The 22,884-nt window shown below is 36.2% G+C and overlaps 1 protein-coding gene across 1 annotated transcript in view; it reads left to right on the top strand.

Moving 5' to 3' along the window:
• Nucleotides 1–22,884, top strand: part of LOC140153214 (RNA-binding protein Nova-1-like) — a 138,246-nt gene that overhangs the window by 6,790 nt on the left and 108,572 nt on the right. The window contains 1 exon segment of the mRNA XM_072175899.1: nucleotides 18,638–18,784. Within this exon segment, the coding sequence (XP_072032000.1) occupies nucleotides 18,638–18,784 (147 nt within the window).

The following is a 22,884-nucleotide window of genomic DNA, read 5'->3' as shown; positions in this document are numbered from 1 at the left end:
GTGGCTCGTAAAATTTCACATTATGCAGAGTCCATGCATGTTTCATTAGTGTCTTTGAAAAGAGCGGTATTGAATTCAATCTATGATTGCATACATACACATACATGACAGATGATGAGTGCAGCCTACTTATAGTGCAGGGCAATACATTCAAAAATGGTAATTAATCCTGTTACATCACTACTTCTACGGCAAATACTTACTGGCAGAGAAGAATGGCACTTGTTTACATTTTGAGAGCGCACACAGCGTAAACACAAGTAGGCTCTGTTTGGCTGATTACGCGTCAAAGTGTTGGGCTGTGCTCATGAAGGGAACACAAAGCTCTGTGTATGTCGTGCATTAACAGAGTTGTCGCGTTGATCAAAGTGAGAGAGTGCTGTTCTTTTCTGATATATATTGTGATATAATATGGTAGCTCAATCATAATCCTTTAGTTTGACCTAATTGGGTCAATCAATTAAAAAAGATAAAACCTGTTTAACCAAAAAAGTGTTGTTGTTGTACTCCAGAACTATCAAGCACAAATACTACAACAAGTATTCTCATGGTAAACATGGTAAGGTAAACATGTTTGGATTGACAATGTTTCCTTATTTGTTTGTTTGTTTGTTTGTTTATTTGTTTGTTTGTTTGTTTATTTGTTTGTTTGTTTGTTTGTTTGTTTATTTATTTATTTATTTATTTATTTATTTATTTATTTATTTATTTATTTATTTATTTATTTATTTATTTATTTATTTATTTATTTATTTATTTATTTATTTATTTATTAATTTATTAATTAATTAATTTATTTATTTATTTACCTGGGGTGACCAATCAATGTGCTGGCACTGTTTTCCCTTGTTTCACTGGCACTGTTCTCCCTTTGTTTCAATAATGAAAATGTCAATGTAATGAAAGAGTGAAAAGTTTTAGCCTAGATACTCAGATTTTGTATGCTTAGATTTGTGCTAAGTCTTTGAATTTTGTGACAACTGTTAAAAAAACCTCACAAAATATGATGTGGGGTTGTCCCTTTTTATCAATGCAAAATTATGAGACACGATCTCCATCTGTGGCATTGTCTTTTTTAAAGACAGTTCTTGTTATTCTTGAAAATAGTGACCAAATATTAAAATGAAAGCTGCTTTCCCAATGTAAAGTGTTACTTTCCAGTACTATTGCAAAATCATATCTTTCGGAATATGGAGCAATGCACCAATATTAATTCAATCATGTAATACCAGCAGAGGTCTGTTACCAGCAGAGGTAGGGTAACAGGGTAACATCATTACGCTGGTTTATCACATACATGTAAATAGAGTTAACAGGTTAATTTATTCCAATTAGTGGAGGAGGGAGGAGTTCAGATATCGTGTATGCACAATTATACCATACCTGCATACCAGCATTTTGTCCCACAGAATAATTTCTATGCAGATAGCTGTATTGGGAGTAAAACTCACCAAACCGCTTGTTAGCGATCAGAATTACTGAATTATGCAACAAAAAAAATTGCATGCAGTACTAACTATGTCAATATTTGATTTTTATGTCAACAAGCATTATAATTATAAATTGACATTCAGTTGTACATATATTATTAATCCTTCCATCTTCAATATTTTTTAAAAATTTCAGTACATGTACCAATTAGAACAATTTGTTTTCTATTTATGGGAAATAAGATTTAAATGGATTTAGTTAGTTACATTATTATGTCATGTATATAGAAAGAAGAAAAGTAAGATTATGCATGCAATTTCACAATTAAAAATCAATATTGCCCAATTGCGAGTAGTTCAAATTTGAATATTAATCAGTTTGATAAATGAATAATTTATGAGTTTATAAAATTAATATAATCGGCAGCTTTCCATAAGGATTGGCTAAAAAGGTATTTTACAGTAAAAAATTATGTGGAGGTTATTTATAGAATTTAATGGACGTTTCTTGAAGCAGTGCAGTAGTCAAGTCTGTCTTGTTATAACATTGAAGAGGAAGTCAATTGTGCTAATAAAATCAAAGCTATTTTCTCTATATATTGAAATAGCTCCTATTGTTCCTTGAAGTTGAATTTGTCTTTTATTTATGATAAATAAGATGATCAATAATTTACATATTTAGAACTCATTTTCAAACAAAGCACCACATCTTTTTGAATATTCATTCACATTATTAAACAATATAAAGTGTAGGGATTTTACATTTGACTTCAATGTCATGAAAAACAAGTTTTAAAAGGAATGAACCAAATGCAACAACAACAAGTTCCAGTTATTGTTGTCAATATGTAATAAAATTGCCAATTGTTTAAGTTACAATGTCGATTTGATTAAAAAGTGCATTAGACTTTGTACTAGATTTAATTCAAGTCACAAGGATATCATATGATTGAGTATTTTTCTGTAAATTATATTATTGTAACAATACTGGTAAAGGTTATGCACGAAGGTGAGTATTTCGCTATGTGATCACTTCCTGGTTTCTATACCATTGCAGTTAAACACCGCAGTTAACAATACAGCAACGAGAGAAAACAGATAGTAGATATTATCAACAATTTCCATAAATACACGGGTATATGCAATAGAGTGTGTCATCAAAGCTACTGTAAATGTGTGACCTGGAATCAAATTTACATCAGATTTCTAGTAATTCTATGGGCGAGTGACTATGTAATTATGTGTGCTGTTTAATTTGTGGTTTAATTAAGGCATCTTGTTTGCATTCATGCAGGCAATTGAATGGCTTGCCTGCTCTTGCTTAGTTTTTGACGAGATTCTCATTTACATTTTAGAGGTTTCCTATCCTTCGTGTATTTGAACAACAATTTTTCAGCGAGCTGGTTTGAATGCATACATGTACATTTTACAGCGCTAATTGATATCCAGACAACAAAAACCAGCATAGAATGACAAGAACAATATTCTGGGGTCCATTTTATTTCATGGTACAAAGTGTTCCAACATCTTTTTTCCACGATTGTAGTTTGTAGGAGTATGTGTATAAATTAAACAGAGATTAGACGCTCATTTGACATGTTCCATGTTTAGAGAGCATCAAAATTTCTCTGTGTGGTACTTGATGATCTAAATTTACCCGTGTCTGCATATTATCATACAGAGTTAGACCCAATGTAGTATAATGCCAAGTAGAGAGCCATTTATCATCTATTTTTTGATCAGCAGGCAATTTTACCATAAAAATTTCCAGTCATGAATACAAATTTCATAGAACAAACATAGGTAGATTGCACATGTGTTTGTTCAGTTTCATGTGTTTCCTGAATGTCCTTTGCAGCCAACAGACACAGTAGTGGGCTATGGTTTATGGCATAATAGAACGTTTCTATAAATGATCAGAAATGTACGATTTTAGATGCGAAGAGCATCGGGGGAGGTTTTAAAAGAGCTGGGTCACAGCAGCATGCCCGGAGGCTAGCAAAATAATAACATGTGTTCCTGTCGAAGGTACGATGAAAATAATATTAACGCTGAACACCGTATGAGATGGGAAAATCGCTAATTATTTAATAAATTATATTTAGCAGTTTATCATCAGTATGTAAATTACGGCATTATGAATAGAAAATAAAATGTATGTGCAGCTGTTACACACTCATTGCTATTTATTTTAATTTGATTTTTCATTATGAATATGAATTGCAGAAACAATGACAGTATAATTAGTTCTCTACCCAATAAATTGAACGAGATGTTGCTGATGACAGAAACAACATTGGTTACTGATGAGGGTGATGAAGGTGGGGCTGTTTCGATCCATGCTGATGCCAATTGGGATGCTCATACATGTATCATCATGATCATTATTAATTTGGTGATGATTATTTTAAAATATGACTAAGGCAAGGACCAACAATTTTTTTGGGTCTTGCTACGAAATTACATGACATGCTGTTAAATTTGCCTTTCTCCATGCACGTTGATTTTGAACGCTGGATTTTGCCATCAACTGTGCAAATCCTGCAAAAATGTACCTTTTCAGTGTGCTCCTTGTGAAAATTTTCCCAGTGCAATCTGTGCAATTGCTTTTGGTTTCCCTAAATTATGGGTCATGAGGAGGAGGGAAGTAAATAAGTCATTAAGTGTTGTCTTTGGTCCAACCTGTCTCAATTTCAAGTACAAAAAAAAAGAGAAACAATTTATGGGTATTATACTGTGCGCCATCATTGTTCTGTGAGGGCCACAGACTGTGGCTAAAATTGAGCCTGCTTGATGTGTAGAATCACTCCAAATGTTAAACATGCTGCATTTTAAATATTTCCAAATATTTAAATATCCAACAAGACAATTGATTGATTGATCAGAACTCTGGATATCAAGAGAATGATCTTCATGGTGATGATCATGATAATGATAATTGACAACTAATCAAATAACTTATCATTTTATGTGGTCTTTATATCAAATTAATTATTAATACTATTTTACTTGATATACAACCAAGAATATGGCAAACTTGTCAAATAAATAGCAGCAATATATTTACAAGGGTAGTATATATGTATGTAGTGTAGAAAAGCTACTGATCACTGAAGCTAGTAATAATCAATCCTTCATCTCAATACACTTCCATATTTAAAAACCATAGCTCTTGCCATGGTGCAAACCGTGTGGAAATAATATGCTTGAATCCCATTTCCATTCCGGCATTATAGAATAGCAGATTTGTAACTAATGCTGTTAGCGTCACGATACATTGCCATATCAGATAAGCACCGTAAAAGCCAGTCGTTCTCCAATATATGTCAGTTTTTTGTTTGGCGACGTGTTCGCTAGCCATGTCCAGGCTTATATACATGTATGGTAGATCTCGGAATGCTAGTCTCTACCCCATTTAATAGTGTGCTGTACCATGCAATCCAATTGCAGGGTGTTGTAGACCCTGAGGCTTAGAGACAAATGTATGGTCCCTGTGCAGCAGTTTGTGCTGCATACCAATATTGCACGCTGAACAAAACTTCTTGGTGAGCTGGAAAGTGATGAAGAGATAGATGAAGATAGAATTGAGCAGTGAGGATGACATTTAAGTAATATGCCACGATTGCTGCAAGTTATTTTGCCCTTATATTATGATGCTGGAGGAAATAGTACAGAAGTGTTAATTTGGTTAATTTATTTTAATGTGAACTTTTACAAATGACAAGTCAGAAACTAGAAGCATGTTTCCCATGCAATGCTTTTAATCAAATATTTGTGCATGTTTACGTTTGTTTTTCTCACCTAGAGGAGATTTTTTTTCCACACCAGACAGGAGTCCCTGGTTGTTACTACTTTTGCAACATAACGAATATGCCAACAATGGACTTCCTCCATCTGGGGATCTCTATTGGGGTATTAAAGGTAGAAGTAGCACTGCTCCAGTGCTGGATGCGACAAGCCATCCTTGGCAATAACCAGTTGCATGCCTTAGTGGGCTGCTTCATGCGCAAGGAGCACGCTAATCGAGGGCCAGTTCCAGGAAAAAGTCCCTGATTCGGCCAAAATGGCAAAAATTCCAAGGTTAGGCAGTAAAAACTGTGTTTTTGTCCTCAGTTGACTAAAAACTGTGTGTGTGTTTAATGCTCAAAATTATGCTATATGGGTATCAGTGTACTATTATGTTGGCGTAATTTGTAATGCTGTATCAACAGTCATTGCATAGGGGTTTACATACCTGTACAAGTAGTAGGCATTACAATCCCCATGTATGCTGAATGTTATGCATTGTTACGATTCCGAGATCAGTATTGGTGCAATTGAATGTAAAAAAAAAAAAGTGGAAGTCCATGGGCAGTATTAAACCAAGTACATTGCACAGTATGTCAGTGAACTTACAGACTATCAAGTTGCCATGCCAGGTCAACATTGCATTGTCTAGTGTTTTATTCTGATGGGTTTTGTCTCCTTTATTTTGGAAGATCCATGCTAGAGTACTCATAGCCTTGACTTGTTTGAAACGAACCATTCTGTGAATATATTACTTCCACTTGCTTGCAAATTTCTTTCTGCAGGGAAAGATTGAAGCTAGCTGGCGGGATTCTTTTTCCAAACCAATATTGCAAATGCACTGATCAAGGGGATAGTGCAAGAAGCCCCCATCTGCAATAGCTGCCAGGTACAATACAGGATGCAGAAATTGTCCTAATGTTTATAGGGCAGCTATTACAGATTTGGCTTTCTTGTAATATCCTTGGCCATTCCTGCAGAATGAATGGCCAATGTAGTGTGTATAAATGCACATGAAATGCGTTTAATCATAGACTCTGAATGGTTTAATTAAGCAAAAAGTAAGCTTATCAAGGATTGATTTTGAGGGTGTATGCGATTTATTTTGTTTTTAGCACAAGTTTGGTCAATTTGAAATTCAAACGTGATCCACTTTGTCAATTCCGTATTATCCATGAATGATAATTACGGCGCTTTAAAACTGCTGTTGGTTTTCAGATAGCTTCATTGAAATTCTTATCGCCATGTTTGAAGTGCTTTTGCTAGTACCCTGGAAAATGATTAAAACCCTTGACTGTCCTGTATTATGCAGGTCTGACAAACTACTCGCATTTTTACAGTGGATAGGAGTAGGAGTCTATCAGTCTAGCTAATTTTGCTGAATGAAATCCCAGATAGAGGTAGCTGTTGTTTTAGCCAGTCAAAAGAGCAATATGCTTTAGCCTAGATGGCTAATTCTGCCATGTTTTCCAGTGCTTTTTGTGACAGTTAAGATCTAGTTTGATGATTTGCCTGTATTTTTTGTTGCGAAAAATACTGCAGCAATTTTGGAAAATATCAAGAAGAATGAAGCTGTAAACGTAGCTAATTTGACCACAAAATCGCAGTCCAGAATTGAAAATGCAAGCAGATCATAAGGTGACATTTTTGTAATTCATAGATTTTAAATTGCATAGGCTAGTGGTTAGTTTGATTCTTGATTGCTTTGATTTCAGAATCTACCACATGGCACATGTGATAAAGTACCATCTACTGATAACAGGTAGATTTGGTTCCACCCTCTCTTTGCCTTAAAATGTGCAGCCACACCCCATGTATGCAGACAAGTCAAATTGTAAAGTAGGGATTTCAAGAGATTTAAGGACATAATTGCGCTTGGTTTTCTTGGCACGATTGGCTTGAGGACACATCAATGTGTGTGTGTGCTAGTCACGACTCTATAGCCTACTTGACCTCCAGAATAACCATCATGCCATGCGTAAGACCCATGCGTATTACGCAGTCAAGATATGATGTGCAGTCTTTGCTCAATGTGGCAACTCAATGACCATTTAGCTTCCCTTGAGTGCATTATACTTGTTGTATGTTTGCCTCATTTCACCTGTCTTACAAAACAAATTTCACCTGCTAGCTTCTCCATTTTAGGTGCTTTTTTGCCCACAGCAATGTGAGTCCTAGACGTAAATAACGCACTTGGAAATCCAATGTGGCCACTTAAACTTTCCCTTAAATAACTGTAAAGGTCTACATCTTTAGTCTTGAAGTAAAAGGTGCACTGTGAACCAATGCCCTCCAGACTATTTTCATGATGCAAGTGAATTTGTCCCTACATGATTGCTTCCTCTTTACAATCCACTTTAACAAGAAATTAACAATTTCTTAATTTGAACCTCAGAATGGGAAACCTTGTGGTACTATTTGGTAGGTGTGTGGTAAATAAAATGTCAGGGGGAAATGGGTCGCTTATTCCCCCTCCTAACCCCTGCCCCCCCCTCTCCAATGGAAGGGCAACCATATGGAAAGAAAATTATTTTGAAAAAGTCCTCAGACTTCCTCTGTTGTGATTACCTTGATTAGTATGTGTGTGCATAGAGGGTGGGGGTGTGTGTGGGGGGGGGGGGTGTGCTAGTTAGCTTAGCCCTCTCCAAGTCACTGAATTTGTCCAGAAAGATGCTTCATTAAAGATATTTTCAAATAAATTTAGTTACTTTGTCAAGGTCAGTTTCAAGTTATTAAATTTGTGATGCAGAATAAAGGGAGGGGGTAAGAATTCATATTATGTAGCCGCAATGTCCTGTAAGCATTCTAAGTAGTTATACATGTAGGCCTACATGTGTAAAAAGCAACATGTTGAAAATTGGCCGTATTGGTTTGTCTTGCATGGAGGCCCAAATACATTTTACAAAATATATTATACTTGGATGGATACTATCCTCCTGAGACCAATATTATATAAAAAGTATTTGATGTTTTAGAAAATATTCGCTTTGAAAAAGGTTGCTGCGCTAGGCACGTAATCATGTAAATCACACAATATGTGGAATCATGCTATTTTGGATGTGGTATAATATAAACAATTAGGGATACAAGTTTACCTTCCATAAGTAATAATATGTACATGTAGGCCTATGCAATCAATCATGGCAAGGTAAATACTCTTTGTGTTCGGAATATGACAACAAAGTAAAATTATCACATCACATACGTGCAAGTTTTTTTTTGACATAAAAATTAACAATGTACCAGTAGTTGCATTTTAATTTTATCAACAAACATGGATGCGCTCTTTCCACACAATTTCATTCTAGTATTTGTGGTTTCCAACATTCATCATATGGCCTTTACATTAAAACTAAAGCCCATTTTGATCACAAGGCACAAAGCCCATATTGCAGCAGCTGATGGATTTTAATCAAGGTCTACTACTTCCATGTAAATTGTAATCAAGGGAACTCATGGTAATTTGTAATGGACTGATTATGTCTAGGTTTTAGTTTTAGGAAGGATTCCATATTTGGGCAACTAGGTTTATTTGGCAGCTGTATGTAGCTAGTGTTATTTCCTAAAGGAATCTTCACCATTGCTGAACTTACCTTTGCTACATGTAACAAACAGGAAGGTTGAAAGCTTTTAAGTGTGGTTTTGTTGTTGTTTTGTTGTTGATGGTGGTGGGTTTGCATGTTTTGTGTGTGTTTGGTTTGTTTGGTTTCATATGCCCAAGGCATTATCTCTCTGATGGGGGCCAGGTCTTAGGTCTTCTTAGTTTCCAGGTCTGGTGTCCTTTAGGTTGTAGTTTCACAGATGCCCTATTGCTCATGCCCATTCCAACCTGAAGTAACCTACATTCATGTAGCTTGCTGTCTCTACTACTTACCTTTAGTTTTAGGGTTCAAATATGATTAGTCTTCACTCTTCAGGTTAAAGGGTACAGTGGATTAAGGTTGGGACACCATGTAGGATTCAGCTTGAACTTGAGTATTTCAAAGTCTTGGCAACTATGGACCAAAAAATAATTTAGTGTTTTCAAGATTTATAATAATTATTGAAGTGCCAATACACAATGTACTGTACAAAGAAATGTCATTTGCTAAGAAAAGCTTAAAAATGAAGGGAATGTTAAATACTAGATGGAAGCAGAAGCACAGTTGAACCCCAGATTATAGTAAGATTCCCTCTATAATCTGTGGTAGAACATGTTGCATTTAATTTGTCCTAACATGCTTATTGTTGTGGCTGTATTGTTTATAACAGGCTGACACAGACAGATGATGTAACAGGCAGCTAATTACAATCTAGGCCACAGGTTTTACAGGCTCATTTCCTTTGTTCGCAAGGGTTCATTAGTAGCATGGCCAGCTTAGGTAAGCAGGAAATGAATGTGTTGTCAGCATCGCTATGGTTTCTTCCTGCCGCTGCATGAATTATTCATGAAGTAGTTTTAAGATGGCATTAGCTTTTTCTCTTGACTCAGCTTTACATTGCTTTATCCAGCTGATCTTGAATTCTTGAGTATGACTGCATCTTTGATGGTGTTCTAGTGTTGATAGATCTTGGTATTAAGGCCAGAGTAATGGAAGACACATTCGTCCACGACCGAATTTGAGATTTTTTGATATTTATCAACACTAAGATGTATTCTTTCACTTGAAACTGATCAAATACAACTTGCTAATATTTATTCGTATTTTTGCTTGATTTATTTCACTCTTTTCAACTCTAAAAAGTCACATGGCAGATTAGTAAATTGGCGGGAAATAATGAGTCAGAAATGCGCGAATGCGAAATATTGTGATTACGCACGCGATTCGCATCGCGTGACGCGGCGCAACCAGTGTCCGATTTACAATTTTTTTCCTACCTGCACTGGTGCATGTAGCCCAAAATTTCTACATGCACAGCAAAAAGTGTGCATGCACCAAAATTAAAGCAAACATAAAATCACATTGAATCACGATCATTGTCAGTTAAGCTTGTAATAATATTTCCGGCTCCCCTGTCAGTGTCATTTATATGCCGATCACTCGTCCCTTCACTCGCCGATTTCTCAGCCAAAACACTGGATGCTGTGGCTTCATCTGTTCTAGAACTAGTCGCCGACGAGGTGCACGATTTCCAGAATGATGCAAGTGTTTTTTGAGCTATTTCCTTGTTTGCTGGACATTATTATGATTATATTCCGTACGTAAACAAATATTTCCCACGGTTTAAATTCCGGTTCTTTTTTTTTCAATGAAATGAAAATGACACTCTTCTACATGTGCGAGGGTATCGGGAATTGGTGGCATATGATGTCACATTACGCCCCTCTAAGGGAAGTCATAGTCTCGGACCAGACTGTATGGGCTATCGCGAATGTTCGTTAGGATGGACGAGTATCAGACCGATGCAAACTGGCTGTGTAGAAGACTAGGGAAGTCAATGAAAAAAAGTGACAGTTCTCACGTGATAGGGGTATCGGGAATTGTCAATTGTGCGATATGAAGTCAGAAGATGTTGCGCTAAAAATAGATTGGGTTTTTCCCAATCGGACTGACTGCTTGTTTACTTTTGTATATTGGCCTTGTCATATCGCTAGCGCTAAAATCGTACATGCACGTGTGCAGGCAGGTAGTGAAAAGCTGCATGCACAGAGGGAATGTTACATGCACTGGTGCAGGTATGCAGGTGGTAAATCGAACACTGGGCGCAACTCTGCGCGTATGTCCAACGCAGTCAAGGCGCATTCGGTATGTTGTTAACGCCAGCAAATGTGGTGTAAACAAAACAAAAATTTGCAGTCAAAATGCCACTTAGATTTTTTAATTATTTTGAATTTTGGCGCACTGAAAGCAGACATTATAGATTCATTGGTGCAAAAAGATGCATATTTAGATCATGCACCAGATACAGCTTTTACAAGTGTGAAAGTCTTACTGTTTTAAAATTTAAGGACGTTTTGTGCATAATTTTGACATTTTTTAACTAAAACGTCGATTTCTCAGAGTTCACTTTTGACAATATTATTGCGCGATTTTTGTGACAAGATAACTCGAAAAATATGCAAGCAAAGGGTAAACTTTTTGCACTATCCTTTAGAGTACATCAAAGTCTTGGGAAGGTTTTTTCATTTTTCAAAATATTTGTTTTAAACAAAAATATACACCATTATGTGCTATTTTTAGCTTAATAGAGTGACAAAATGGCTTTTTTCACACGTTTTTTTTCAATATTTCGAAAAAAGAGACGAATTTCAAAAAAATAAAAAAACCTTCCCTAAGTTCATGTCTCTTCTTCATGAAAAGCTAACTGATTTTGTTTTACTCGAACGGATTTTTTTCTAAGTTGTCACAAAAATTGGGGTAAAAAGTGAATTTTTGTGATTTTTTCAAAAACTTGAGATTTTTGAACAAATCTAACGTCACCATGGGATTCCTTGGCTCGTTTCCTTTCCAAAAATGTATAGTTTTATATACTTTGGACATACAATTCAGAAATAATGAAGCTCGAAAAGGTCCATGTTCTCTCCCATTACTCTGCCCTTAAGGGGGGTACTATACCCCTGGCCAATTTTGTGCCTATTTTTGCATTTTTCTCAAAAATTATAGCGCATTGGTGACAAGTAAGAATTTGTAGACAGAAAGTTGACGAAACACACATACTTTAACTGGATCTCTAAAGATGCACTCCCGTGAAATATATAACATAAAATAATATGTTATAAAGCCTGAAGAAGGTACGCCCAGTACCGAAAATTTGCTGTACAACTGTTTCCCGTTTCGTTTGTTTTATTTTTTGGTGACAAGTAAGATATGTATATTATAGGGGCAAGGACTACAATTACTGCACTGAAAATTCAACAACTCAAGGCTAGTAGTTATTGATTTATTGATCAAATATTGGTTTTCCCTCATTTTTTACTGTAACTCCACAACTGTTGTCTGTGCTGAAATAAAATTTCCAGTGCAGTAGTTGTAGTCGTTGCCCCTATAATATATACATATCTTACTTGTCACCAATGCGCTAGTATAATTTTGGAGAAAAATGCAAAAATAGGCACAAAATTTGCCAGGGGTGTAGTACCCCCTTAACATGATTAAGAACATATATTTTAGGACAGATATCCACTATCCATTGAATAAAACATTATGTACCTGTATACACTACCATAAGGCGGTCTAAAAGCAATGAGTAATTAAAAAGGTGCAGCTACAGGCAAGAAAGTGCTTTAATGCAACCTCCCATCAGTCCCGTGCAACCTCCTCCTCCTATATTCTCAACGGCACTCTACACACAGACTACTTGACATTGTACATGTTAAATACCTTTTAAAATATATATGTTGCAGCAGAATAATTATTTCATAAAATCTGCACAAGCTGTTTATAAAAAGCATTCAGGTATATAATCCAATAGTTCAACAAGTGGATGCCAACCTTTTTTCCCGCTAACACAAAATGCTCAATGTTGTCATATTTACGAAGAACGAAATATAATTAAATGGAAAAATATGTGTGTTTTTGACTGGAAAATAAATTGATTTTTTTATAATAAATAAAACGTAAGTTGTCAATTTGTGATGGATTTGATGGATTGGAGTCTAAAGTAAAATAAATGGGCATCGTTGTCAACAGTGTGAAGTAATAGTTAATGGTGTCATTAAGGCTTGCAGCAATATGGATCCAGGGCTCATGAGCATGATGGTGCTTTTGATGCTTTTAACATTACATGTCCAGTCTCGTTAAGCAAGTTAATAATTGAATTGCAGTTTAAATTATTATCAGTCTCACACCGGAGTTAGCGCATCAAATTGTTATTAATATGTCATTTAGTAGTCTATGTCAAACGGTATTTGTATTTCAGAATATTCTGTGAATATTTGGGCTCTGTTCGTATTCAATATTGTGACAGGAAAGCGTCAAAGGACTTGCTAACTACACAAAATGTATGTAGAGGATGTTGTTTTGTTTTCTTGTGGTCAATTTACATATACAAGCTCAAGCAGTACCTTTAAAAGCATGTTGGTCTTTCATCACTTCCTTTCACTTAAATTCTTGAAAATGCACTGGACAAATAATATTGAGTGGAAAATAAATTTGTACCCTTAGGTTTGCAATATGTTAAAAGCCTGGACGCACGGCTATCAGTTTCTTTGCATTTTAGTGACCATACCAGGCATGTGATGTGTGAGGCAAATATTCCAGGTCGTACAAGTTCAAGCAGGGTGCATTTACTAGAGCAGTTGACCCCTCAAGGGTATGCGTAAAAGACAAGATATCGATCTAGAGAGTTGCATTGAAAATGTGAGAAACCGTGGTAAAAACCGTGGTACAGAGTACCGTACAAGAAAGATGTCAGAAACAACATTCACTCCTAAAGGTGTCTTAATGCACTACGGTCTACCCGAGTTCTGTAAAAATTTAAAGCTGTTTCAGGTTTGAGATGGCGCTCATAGGTATAGCCAGAGGTGCCAACAATAATATAACCTAGTTAAAAGAAAATGAATCCACTGTTGGTACATTGGAAGGCTTGTGATAGGACTTACTGAAAATCTAGGTTGTACAATGCAAACTTAAAAACACCAGATTTCCTGTGAAGTATTGATCATCTTGTATGAAGGCATATACGGCTGGAACATCGGCGTAAATCTTGAATGAGCCTATTGCTGTTGCATAATAAATATGCCTGGTGGTTATCCGTCTCGGACTCGGGCGAAGCTAGCTCTGTATTACAGATTTTGCGTGATTGATCTGTGAATTCTAATGGGAAATGAAGACACTGCCATGCATCGCTGTTCATGCATGCTAATAAAGACATCAAGTTCATCATCGCCAACTGATTGATCCCAGGCGATTTTATTATGATATTATTAGATATTAGTTTGGTTAGATTTAAAATGTGCTACAGTTCAGTTCAAGGAGTAGGAGTGGTGTCAACGAGGTGTGCTTATGTGTGTCATTATAATATGTGAATGGGAGTACTAATTGTGTATGTGTGTGGGGGGAGGGGGTGTATACATGTTGGTATTATGTGTGTGCATGTATTGTAGCACTTAGTACTAATCATTGCCATGATGAGTCTTCACTTATGTGCATCTAACCATCATGTCATAACCTCCTATCACTCTAATACGAGGCTTCACTTAATTAAAGCAATTCACTGGGGAGGGTGGATAATTAAAGGAACAGATTGACTATCTAGCCAAAAAGCTGTCACAGAGGAAAAGAAAGGAGATTGTCCATATAAATTTTGAAAGATAACCTGAGTTTACAAATATTTTTTGCTTCATTACCAGTGGACTACTCCTGATTCCCCCAAAATACAGCACTAATTTTTGGGGATTGGAAAAATATCCTGTTATGCCAAGTGAAACATTCCAATCCTAATCCTTCAGTTAGAACAAAACAGCATGAAAAGTCAAGTTTGAATATTTGGCCAAATTTTTTAAATAAGATCCAAAAATGTTTTTTTGGATATTTCCGTAGGCTGTGATAATCAAGCCAAAAGAACTAGACTATTTTGAGTTATGCATTCTGATTTTTAGAAAACACATTTTCATAATCAATTATTAAAAAAATAAAATTTTTGAGGTAACTCTTAACCTAAACTCAAGATTTTGAATGCTTCTTAAAATTGTGTGCTCTTGTATTTTTCTGGAATTTGGAGCAATTATGTTTAGTTTGGGATAGAGACACCTGAGCTCTTAATTGATTGTCTTGATTCAAATACATGTAGTATTTTCACATTTTTTGGCTTAGTATGATTATTCAAGTTGTTGCAAGTCCTTTTTCAAATAAATGTATGAATATACTGACAAGATTCTTCATGCAATATTTTAAGCAGGTTTCATACAAGTCCAATGAAGTTTTAAAAACTCAATAAACACACCGTGTAAATATTTAAGTGGACGCTAATTTGCGCGATGGCCAATGGACAAGCATATGAAATATGCCTGTAGGCTAAATACACCTGAAGGTGATTGGATTTCTATCATTAGGGTGATGATTTCCTGACGAAGCTTGCTCCATCTACAATGCACAGGGTAGCGGGATGGATGCAGTGGCTAGGAAATTACCGTTGAACAAGTCAAACTCAATCAAATTAGGGAAATGTCATTTCACTGTCCATGTGTGTGCTCGCGCGAGTGGCCGGCTATCTGCATAAAAAGTGAAGCAGCTGACCGACTACTTGTTGTTGCATTCTCCTCATACTGCAGCGGAAGATGGTGATTATCCTTTCCTCATTGGTCATGAATGTTTCAGAGGTACTGATAGTATACATTGATCATGATGATAGTGACAAATGTACGGGGTTTGAAGGTTACTAATCCTTTATTCCGATGCCTACAACCTGATAGCAGAGACCTTACATCTTTAAATGCCACTGCATATTTAGCATTAAAATGGATGCTAAAAAGTATTTGAAAATGCACAGAAATGTTGGCATTGAAACTTCCTTTTACAGGTCATTGAACTGATCAACAGCTTCATCCCCCGATTTACCTAATTGTTGGTGAGATTTATTGTGTTATATAGATCGTATTTTTCTCATTACCATCCTGAAATTTTGACATTCTAAATCGATGGATTTCTGAAGGAATCATGAAAAAAACATCAATTTATGGTATACCGATAATACTGTGCTCGCGGAATTTCCCACACCCATTTACATTGTTAGGAATTTCATTTCGCTGAAATCGGGACATTTGCGAAAATTCCGTAAGCGTACATCTTTAGGAACAGCTTACTGTTAATGATTAAATGTGGGTGTTATTGCTGTCTATGTGCATGCTTTCTATATATAATGTGTAAGTGAAAAATCACTGTTTCTTAACCCTAACCCTACCCGTGGTTTTTTGGCTATCGGAAGGGAAAGAAGGAACGAAAAGGAGAGAAGATGAAGAAGAAAGTCACTTGGCACCCCGGATTCGAACCTCGGACCCCTCGCATGCCACGCAGAAGATCCCCAGCATGTATCTACACAGGTGACAACGATTCCCTGGGTATATGACTTGGTCTGATTGCGTCATCACGTCCCGTGGAATGTATGCACGCAGAGTGGTTTTAATAGTGAGCTTTAGTGAGTCCTAGTTGGGTTAGGGTTAAGGAGGCATATAGGAAAAACATGCATGGTCACTAACCCTAACCCTACCCGTGGTTTTTTGGCTATCGGAAGGGAAAGAAGGAACGAAAAAGGAGAGAAGATGAAGAAGAAAGTCACTTGGCACCCCCAGGATTTGAACCTCGGACCCCTCGCATGCCACGCAGAAGATCCCCAGCATGTAGCTACATAGGTGACGTTGGCCCGGCCAACGATTCCTTGGGTATATATGACTTGGTCTGATTGCGTCATCACGTCCCGTGGATTGCATGCACGCAGAGTGGTTTTAATAGTGAGCTTTAGTGAGTCCTAGTTGGGTTAGGGTTAATTTTCCAAGATAAAACTATAAAATAAAATAAGGCTAATCGCCTGTTTCGCTGCTTACAATGATCGGGACCACAATACAATTTACAAATACCAACGTTATGGCTTGCTAATTATTTATACTCATTATTCACATTTATGCTTAAAACTTTCTCGGGTTTTTTAAAGGATGCATATAAAGGGGAAGATATGATATTGTACAAGTACATAAAGTTTGAAGGAAATTCATAAAGTTTGAAGGAAATTCATAAAGTTTGAAGGAAATTCATATCCTGAACGAATAGGGTTACCCCCCTTTAACAAGAAATATTTTAATCTCAAAATTAATAACATGCAACTTTATTACAATATGGAAATGAGTGAAACAAAAGTCACAATTTTAAGTTAGAGTAATTTGTAGGAAACTTGCAAAGCACTTATATTTTCCTTTAACCTTACAGTTGGTGCAAAATTTCATGCATAGAACATGTATTATGTATTTTAATAAAACTGTTTTGGTCATTCTAGAATTACCTCTGGTGAGAAATTTAAGCAATTTAAGTATGAAAAGTGATTCTTTTAGTGTCTGCACCGAGTTAACTTAAGCCGTATACTTAGCTCTGCATTGATGCATTTCTTTGGTCAATTTGATCATGGAAGTACTAGAGATCTAGTACTTCCATGATTTGATGATCCATTAAATTTGGTATGGACTGTTTTTGAAGCTTGTATCTTGAGAGTATACAATTTTCAGTGAGTAGATTTTTGTTCAGTTAGTGAAAGAAGTCTGAATTATAATTCAGAGGTGTAAGTCTTCCGGAAATTCCCGGAATTCCGGAAATGTGGCCAAAATAAAAAAAATTCCGGAAATGTAAAAAAAAAAAAAAAAAAAAATTGAGGGGGTGATACCCTGCAGCCTATTCCCGGACAAGCCCTGTGCACTTCCGGAAATTTGAGCGAGGTGCTCGCTTTGGCTCGCATGTTTTTCAGGGAGTGGATCGTTACCTCGCTTACACCTCTGATAATTGAGAATGGTTACAACTTTTGAAGCTTCTTAAGCCATGAGCCTTCTCAACTGGGGTACCTGGTACAAATGTACCTATTGTATATGTACACGTAGTGTATTTTGTAATTTCCATTTTATCGTAGATTCAAATCACACAAAAAAAGCTCAAGATAGGTTATTTTGATAATTTTTCAGCATATTGTTAGTTCTAATCCTTCCCCTTCAGATTGGTATCAAGTAATTAGTGAGTATACATGGATTATTGACAATTTTTTTCTTAGTACACATCAAAGGCAGTGAGTGTCAAGGTGAAGTTGAATACACATAAACCCAAACAATAAAGTTCCCATTGAAGTGAAATCATCCAGAATGAACAATCTGAGCGGTATTAGTAGTCCATGTCTGTTGTACATGGCTAATGATCCAACCGTCAAAATACTATAGAAACGTTATGTGTATATGGAAGCAGAAAATATATACACAGAATGTACAGTCTTATTTATAGATTGAAAAACAAAATATACTCCGAAACCTTGACACAACAAAGAATAGATGGTCCATGGCATTGAAAGATATACCCTTATTGGAAAGGCTAATCCACAAATTTAACTTTGAAGTCACATAGCCATGAACTATGAAAAAATTATGGAAAAATATGGAAAATTCACCTGGGAACCAAGGGAGAACAGTGCCAGTGCATTGATTGGTCACCCCAGGTTAAATAAGAAATAAATAAATAAATAAATAAATAAATAAATAAATAAATATTGATTGTTATAATGTCTTGCACATTTGTAAGTATGTAATTGGAAGTCAAATGATCCAAAATGTTTCTTCATGTGTTTTTGGGATAGTAACATTTAATTTTAGAACAAGAAATATCTCATTAATTTCATAATCCTAATTTTTTGGTTCACAGAATGCTGGGTAATCTGTTCTTTCATCTTGTTGTCTCTATAGCTCAATATATTATTATCATTTCACACGCAATTCTAACCTAATCTAAATTCCTTCCTTTCCCTTCTCATTATTACAGGAGATGACAGTAAATACATCCTTAAAATGCTAATCCCAAGCACTGCAGCTGGTTCCATCATCGGGAAAGGGGGCATGACAATAGCACAGTTACAACGAGACACAGGAACAAATATAAAACTATCCAAAGCTAATGACTTCTATCCAGGTAAGTTTACTTAACCCTCTCCACGCGGGTGTCGACTGCAGACGACAAGTTTAAAATTTTCTTTAAAAATTCAAAATTTCAGAATTGCTCATTTTTGTGACCATATTTGGAATCAGCATGAAAAATGTGTTAAAATGAATACCAACAAGTCTAGTATTGGTTCAGTGGTTCTTGAGATAACTCTTGATATTTTGAGAAAATATCTCAAAACCTGGACTTTTTGTTGAAGCCTAGTACGCAGAGCATTAAAGAATGTTTTTTTTTTCATTTTTTTTGCTGCTGTCTACTCGAGATAGCCACTAGCCTGAAGCGAATGAATAATGATTTGTTGAAATCGTCATTAAGTGACAATTAGAGGGATTTAATTTTGTCGTGCATAGAGTAAGTCGCATAGGTACATGGCGTATGTTGCTTGTAGGTCATCGATTCTTGCCAATCTAATTTAGGAGGATCTTTATAGGAATTAATTTGATGTTCTAGCTAATTGAATCCTTGCAAAAGATGGAAAAGCGTGTTACAAGTTAGTTTGGTATTGGAATAAATTATCGTGAAAACAACATTAGCGTCCCGACTAGTAATTTCATGATACTCCCCAACTGTTATTGGTTAAAGAGCATATATCGACTGCTCAGCATACTCAGTGCCTAAAGTGAGTAAGAGAAATAGCTGCCATGTGTATTACCAAATGTTCACAGGGCAGCTATTGCTCTTACCCACTTATGGCACCGAGTAGTAGATATATGGGCTATTTGTCGCTTTTGATATAATAATGGGATACATGGTATGGGCACACAATAATTTTTCAATTATATTTATTTGTTTTCTCAAAAATATCCTTCACTTAAAAATTATGAAAATTTTGATGCGATTTCTGATCTATTATGGAATGGAAAAATTGAAAAATTTTATTTATCAACAAATGATTCATTTAGCTGGATTGTATCACAAATGGTGTGAGGTGTTACATCTTGGCGATGCAAGCTGTGATATCAGGATGATGTGGTGTTTGATCTATGGGATGATGTGATGGTTCGGTTCTTTTCATACGTGTTTATTGCTCTGGTCAGTCCCTGAAGGAATCCGAAAATTAGCTAGGGCTTTGTTTGATGATCGGAAAACGACTATGTTTATATCATCACAGATGTTCTGTCCGTCCAGTTTCTACAAGACCTTGCTTACTATCACTGTTTCTATCAAATGTCCGTGTATTGTACCTTTTCTAGAATTGTTTGTGATCTACAACATCTTCTTTCTTCCTATTTCATATTTGATCAAAGAAATGAATTGGAAATTCAAACATTTTCATCAAGAGGATTTCACGCGAGCTTGTAAAATGGCTTGAGAAGTTAATTGCCATGTAGATTTGATGATCCAAAAATTAAATTTGACTTGTGTTCTCGCGTCAAAATATTTGCCGCTCTTTTCATGTCCCAGCAGAAACGCTGCACTTTGATATTTGCACAAAAGAGCCAAAGAAATTTGGCAAATATACATTGCTGTGCGTAGCAACATGGCGAAACGTGTAAAGAGCATGTGATGTTAAAATGTTAATGGTCTGGGGAGTGAAGTAAGAAATGGCTGATCTTATGAAATTAAATAGAGACTAGTATTGTAGTCTCCTGATGCACTACTTGATAATTTAAATATAAAATACTTGACAATTTAAATATCATAAAAGGGTTATCTTTATTCTGATATCTGATGAACTATGAATACTTTAGTAGATAGTAAATGATGTGGGACATACGATCATAGTACATACTACATACTGTACTTAGGTTACTTCAGACCGATACAGATGACATCCAGTCAAATGAGTCATGTTTGAAAGATGGCAAAACAAGGATCAAATTTGATCTATTTGATTGAGTTTCACATCCCTGATTTCAGCAATATGTTGGATGTTTATACCTCCCTCCCAAAGACAATCTCATGAAATTGTTCAACTTCATGAAGCTATTGAAAAATGGACAGGTACTTTTGTTGAAAAATTTCAAACCAATTTTATATGAGAAGAGTCTCGCTTTGCTCGATTGTGAACATCGCATATATGCGAGGAAACGCCCACATTGCGTACACAATATTGGGTTGTTTGAAAGTTGGTTCAATCATTTATCATTTTATCCTTATCAACTTGGTTAAAATTAACCCGGGTTGCTAAGAGACGGACAGATAAACTGATAGTAAATCAAAGAGGGCACAGATAACATGGATAGAGTTACCATAAAACAGACTTTGAGATACCACTTGTATAAGCCTGGGAATTTTCCCATGTTATCATTAAATATTTTCAACAGTAAATGTAAGTTGTGCAATGTGCATATCCATAAAATTTCTTCTAATAACAAAATGAGTTTCAATCAACCAAGTGAAAAGATGTTTCTATTCACATGTGGGTCATCTCAACAAAAAAAATAAGGGCAAACATACATGTACATGTATGCACAATAGGCTTATCATGTAACTCTGTCCTAAAAAATGTTTGGTGTCAATTTGCGGCAATAATTTAAAAAAATTTTAATTCTATTGGTTATGTACAATAACACACACCTCATGCGGCAGGTGAACCTTGTGAATAGTGGAAGTGGTACTAGGTCCGGCACACTTCCTCTAAAGATAACCCTGTGCCTTGCATCAGGACACTGTTGTGTTACATCCTCCTGGAATCCTCCTGGCCAGTCAGACAGACAGACAGACCAACCGCATGCTCCAAACCAAACTGATACACTCCTGAGTTCCAGGATATGTTACATTTAACTGTTGCGAGATAGTTAACGCTTTAGTTTCTGTCTCGGTATCTTCAGGTTATTATGTATTCGCGGACAGTCCATTAGAAGTGTAACCTAAACTCTAGCTGCCGCCTCTTCCTGACAGGAATAATTACGCCAAATCAGCTCCAAATTGCGGTGCTTCAATTGGGGAAACTAAACACTTCCACTAGTTCATGGGGTTAATGCTTATGTGGGAGAACAAAATTTCAATGGCGGCTTTTGTTTTTCGTTCACATGTACATCAATTTTAACCTTTTGGATTTTGTGTTTGGCTGTGACATTTAAGACAGGGACACTGGTAATGCACCCAGGTTGAGTGCTAAGCAGTATTCGCTCTGTTGTGATTCAGGCCCGAGAGGAAATTTATTCAACATGAGAAATTATATAAATGTCATCCATTTTTGAGCAAACAATACAATTATTTGGCTCACCGAAATTCAAGAAAGTGGAGGTACTAAGCTGAAAGTTATCTTTATTTACCATATTTGTGTCACATTTAGTGTAAAAGAACAAAATTAGTTGCATCTTGGAAGATTCTATGTATGAAAAATTTAATACATGAATGTACGCACTGTTTGTCAAGTTCTGTCCTTCAGAGGGGCTTGTTTTGACAAATGACAAATTCAGACTTTTCTGGCTGTTATTTTTCTCACCTTTTCATGGAACTATGTTCGACACTAAATGTTACCCAAAGTAGTAAGAAAACTAACTGGGAGGTGAATTTTGGAATGTAGCGTGGTGTTTACTGTTTACTATATTGTTGTACTGAACTGATTCTTGTGGAATAACAAGTTTTAAGTTCCCTTTGAAGCCAAAAGTATCAAAGCATCTCATCACAACAAGCGAGCTTGTGGATAGATGTCTGGCTTATTGGCTCCCGGTATTCTCTGTTTTGATCGGCAGACAGGGTTGGTGATGCGTACATGTGCTGGAATGTACATCCCTCAATCCTAGAGGCCGGGCTTACAGTCCAAGCATGCAGCTGCCATGAACATGCCAAAGATTCCACCCATTCACACAAATTTTGTCTCGTTTATGAGAGATGGCTGCGCTCTATGTACATCATTGTACGGTGGTGATAACTCGGCATGCGATGCCAAATAGCATGCTGTTCTCTTTGCTATAGAATTATACATTGAGTATCAGGTACTAGGCAAGGTACAGGTGATGCCGATTTCCCAGTGGAAATTTTGCTCTTGCAGATCAATGCAAGTGGCACGCTTCATCTCACCGGGGGATGCAGTTGGTGTAATTTGGGTTGGTGTGGGTCTTCGCATTTGTGCAATTACAGCACTAATAGGGATTCACTCTGATCGTCTACTCTGTCCA

Source organism: Amphiura filiformis, chromosome 5 (genome assembly GCF_039555335.1).
Source record: "Amphiura filiformis chromosome 5, Afil_fr2py, whole genome shotgun sequence".
Lineage (NCBI taxonomy): Eukaryota > Metazoa > Echinodermata > Ophiuroidea > Amphilepidida > Amphiuridae > Amphiura > Amphiura filiformis.
This window is presented reverse-complemented; position numbering and strand designations above follow the sequence as displayed.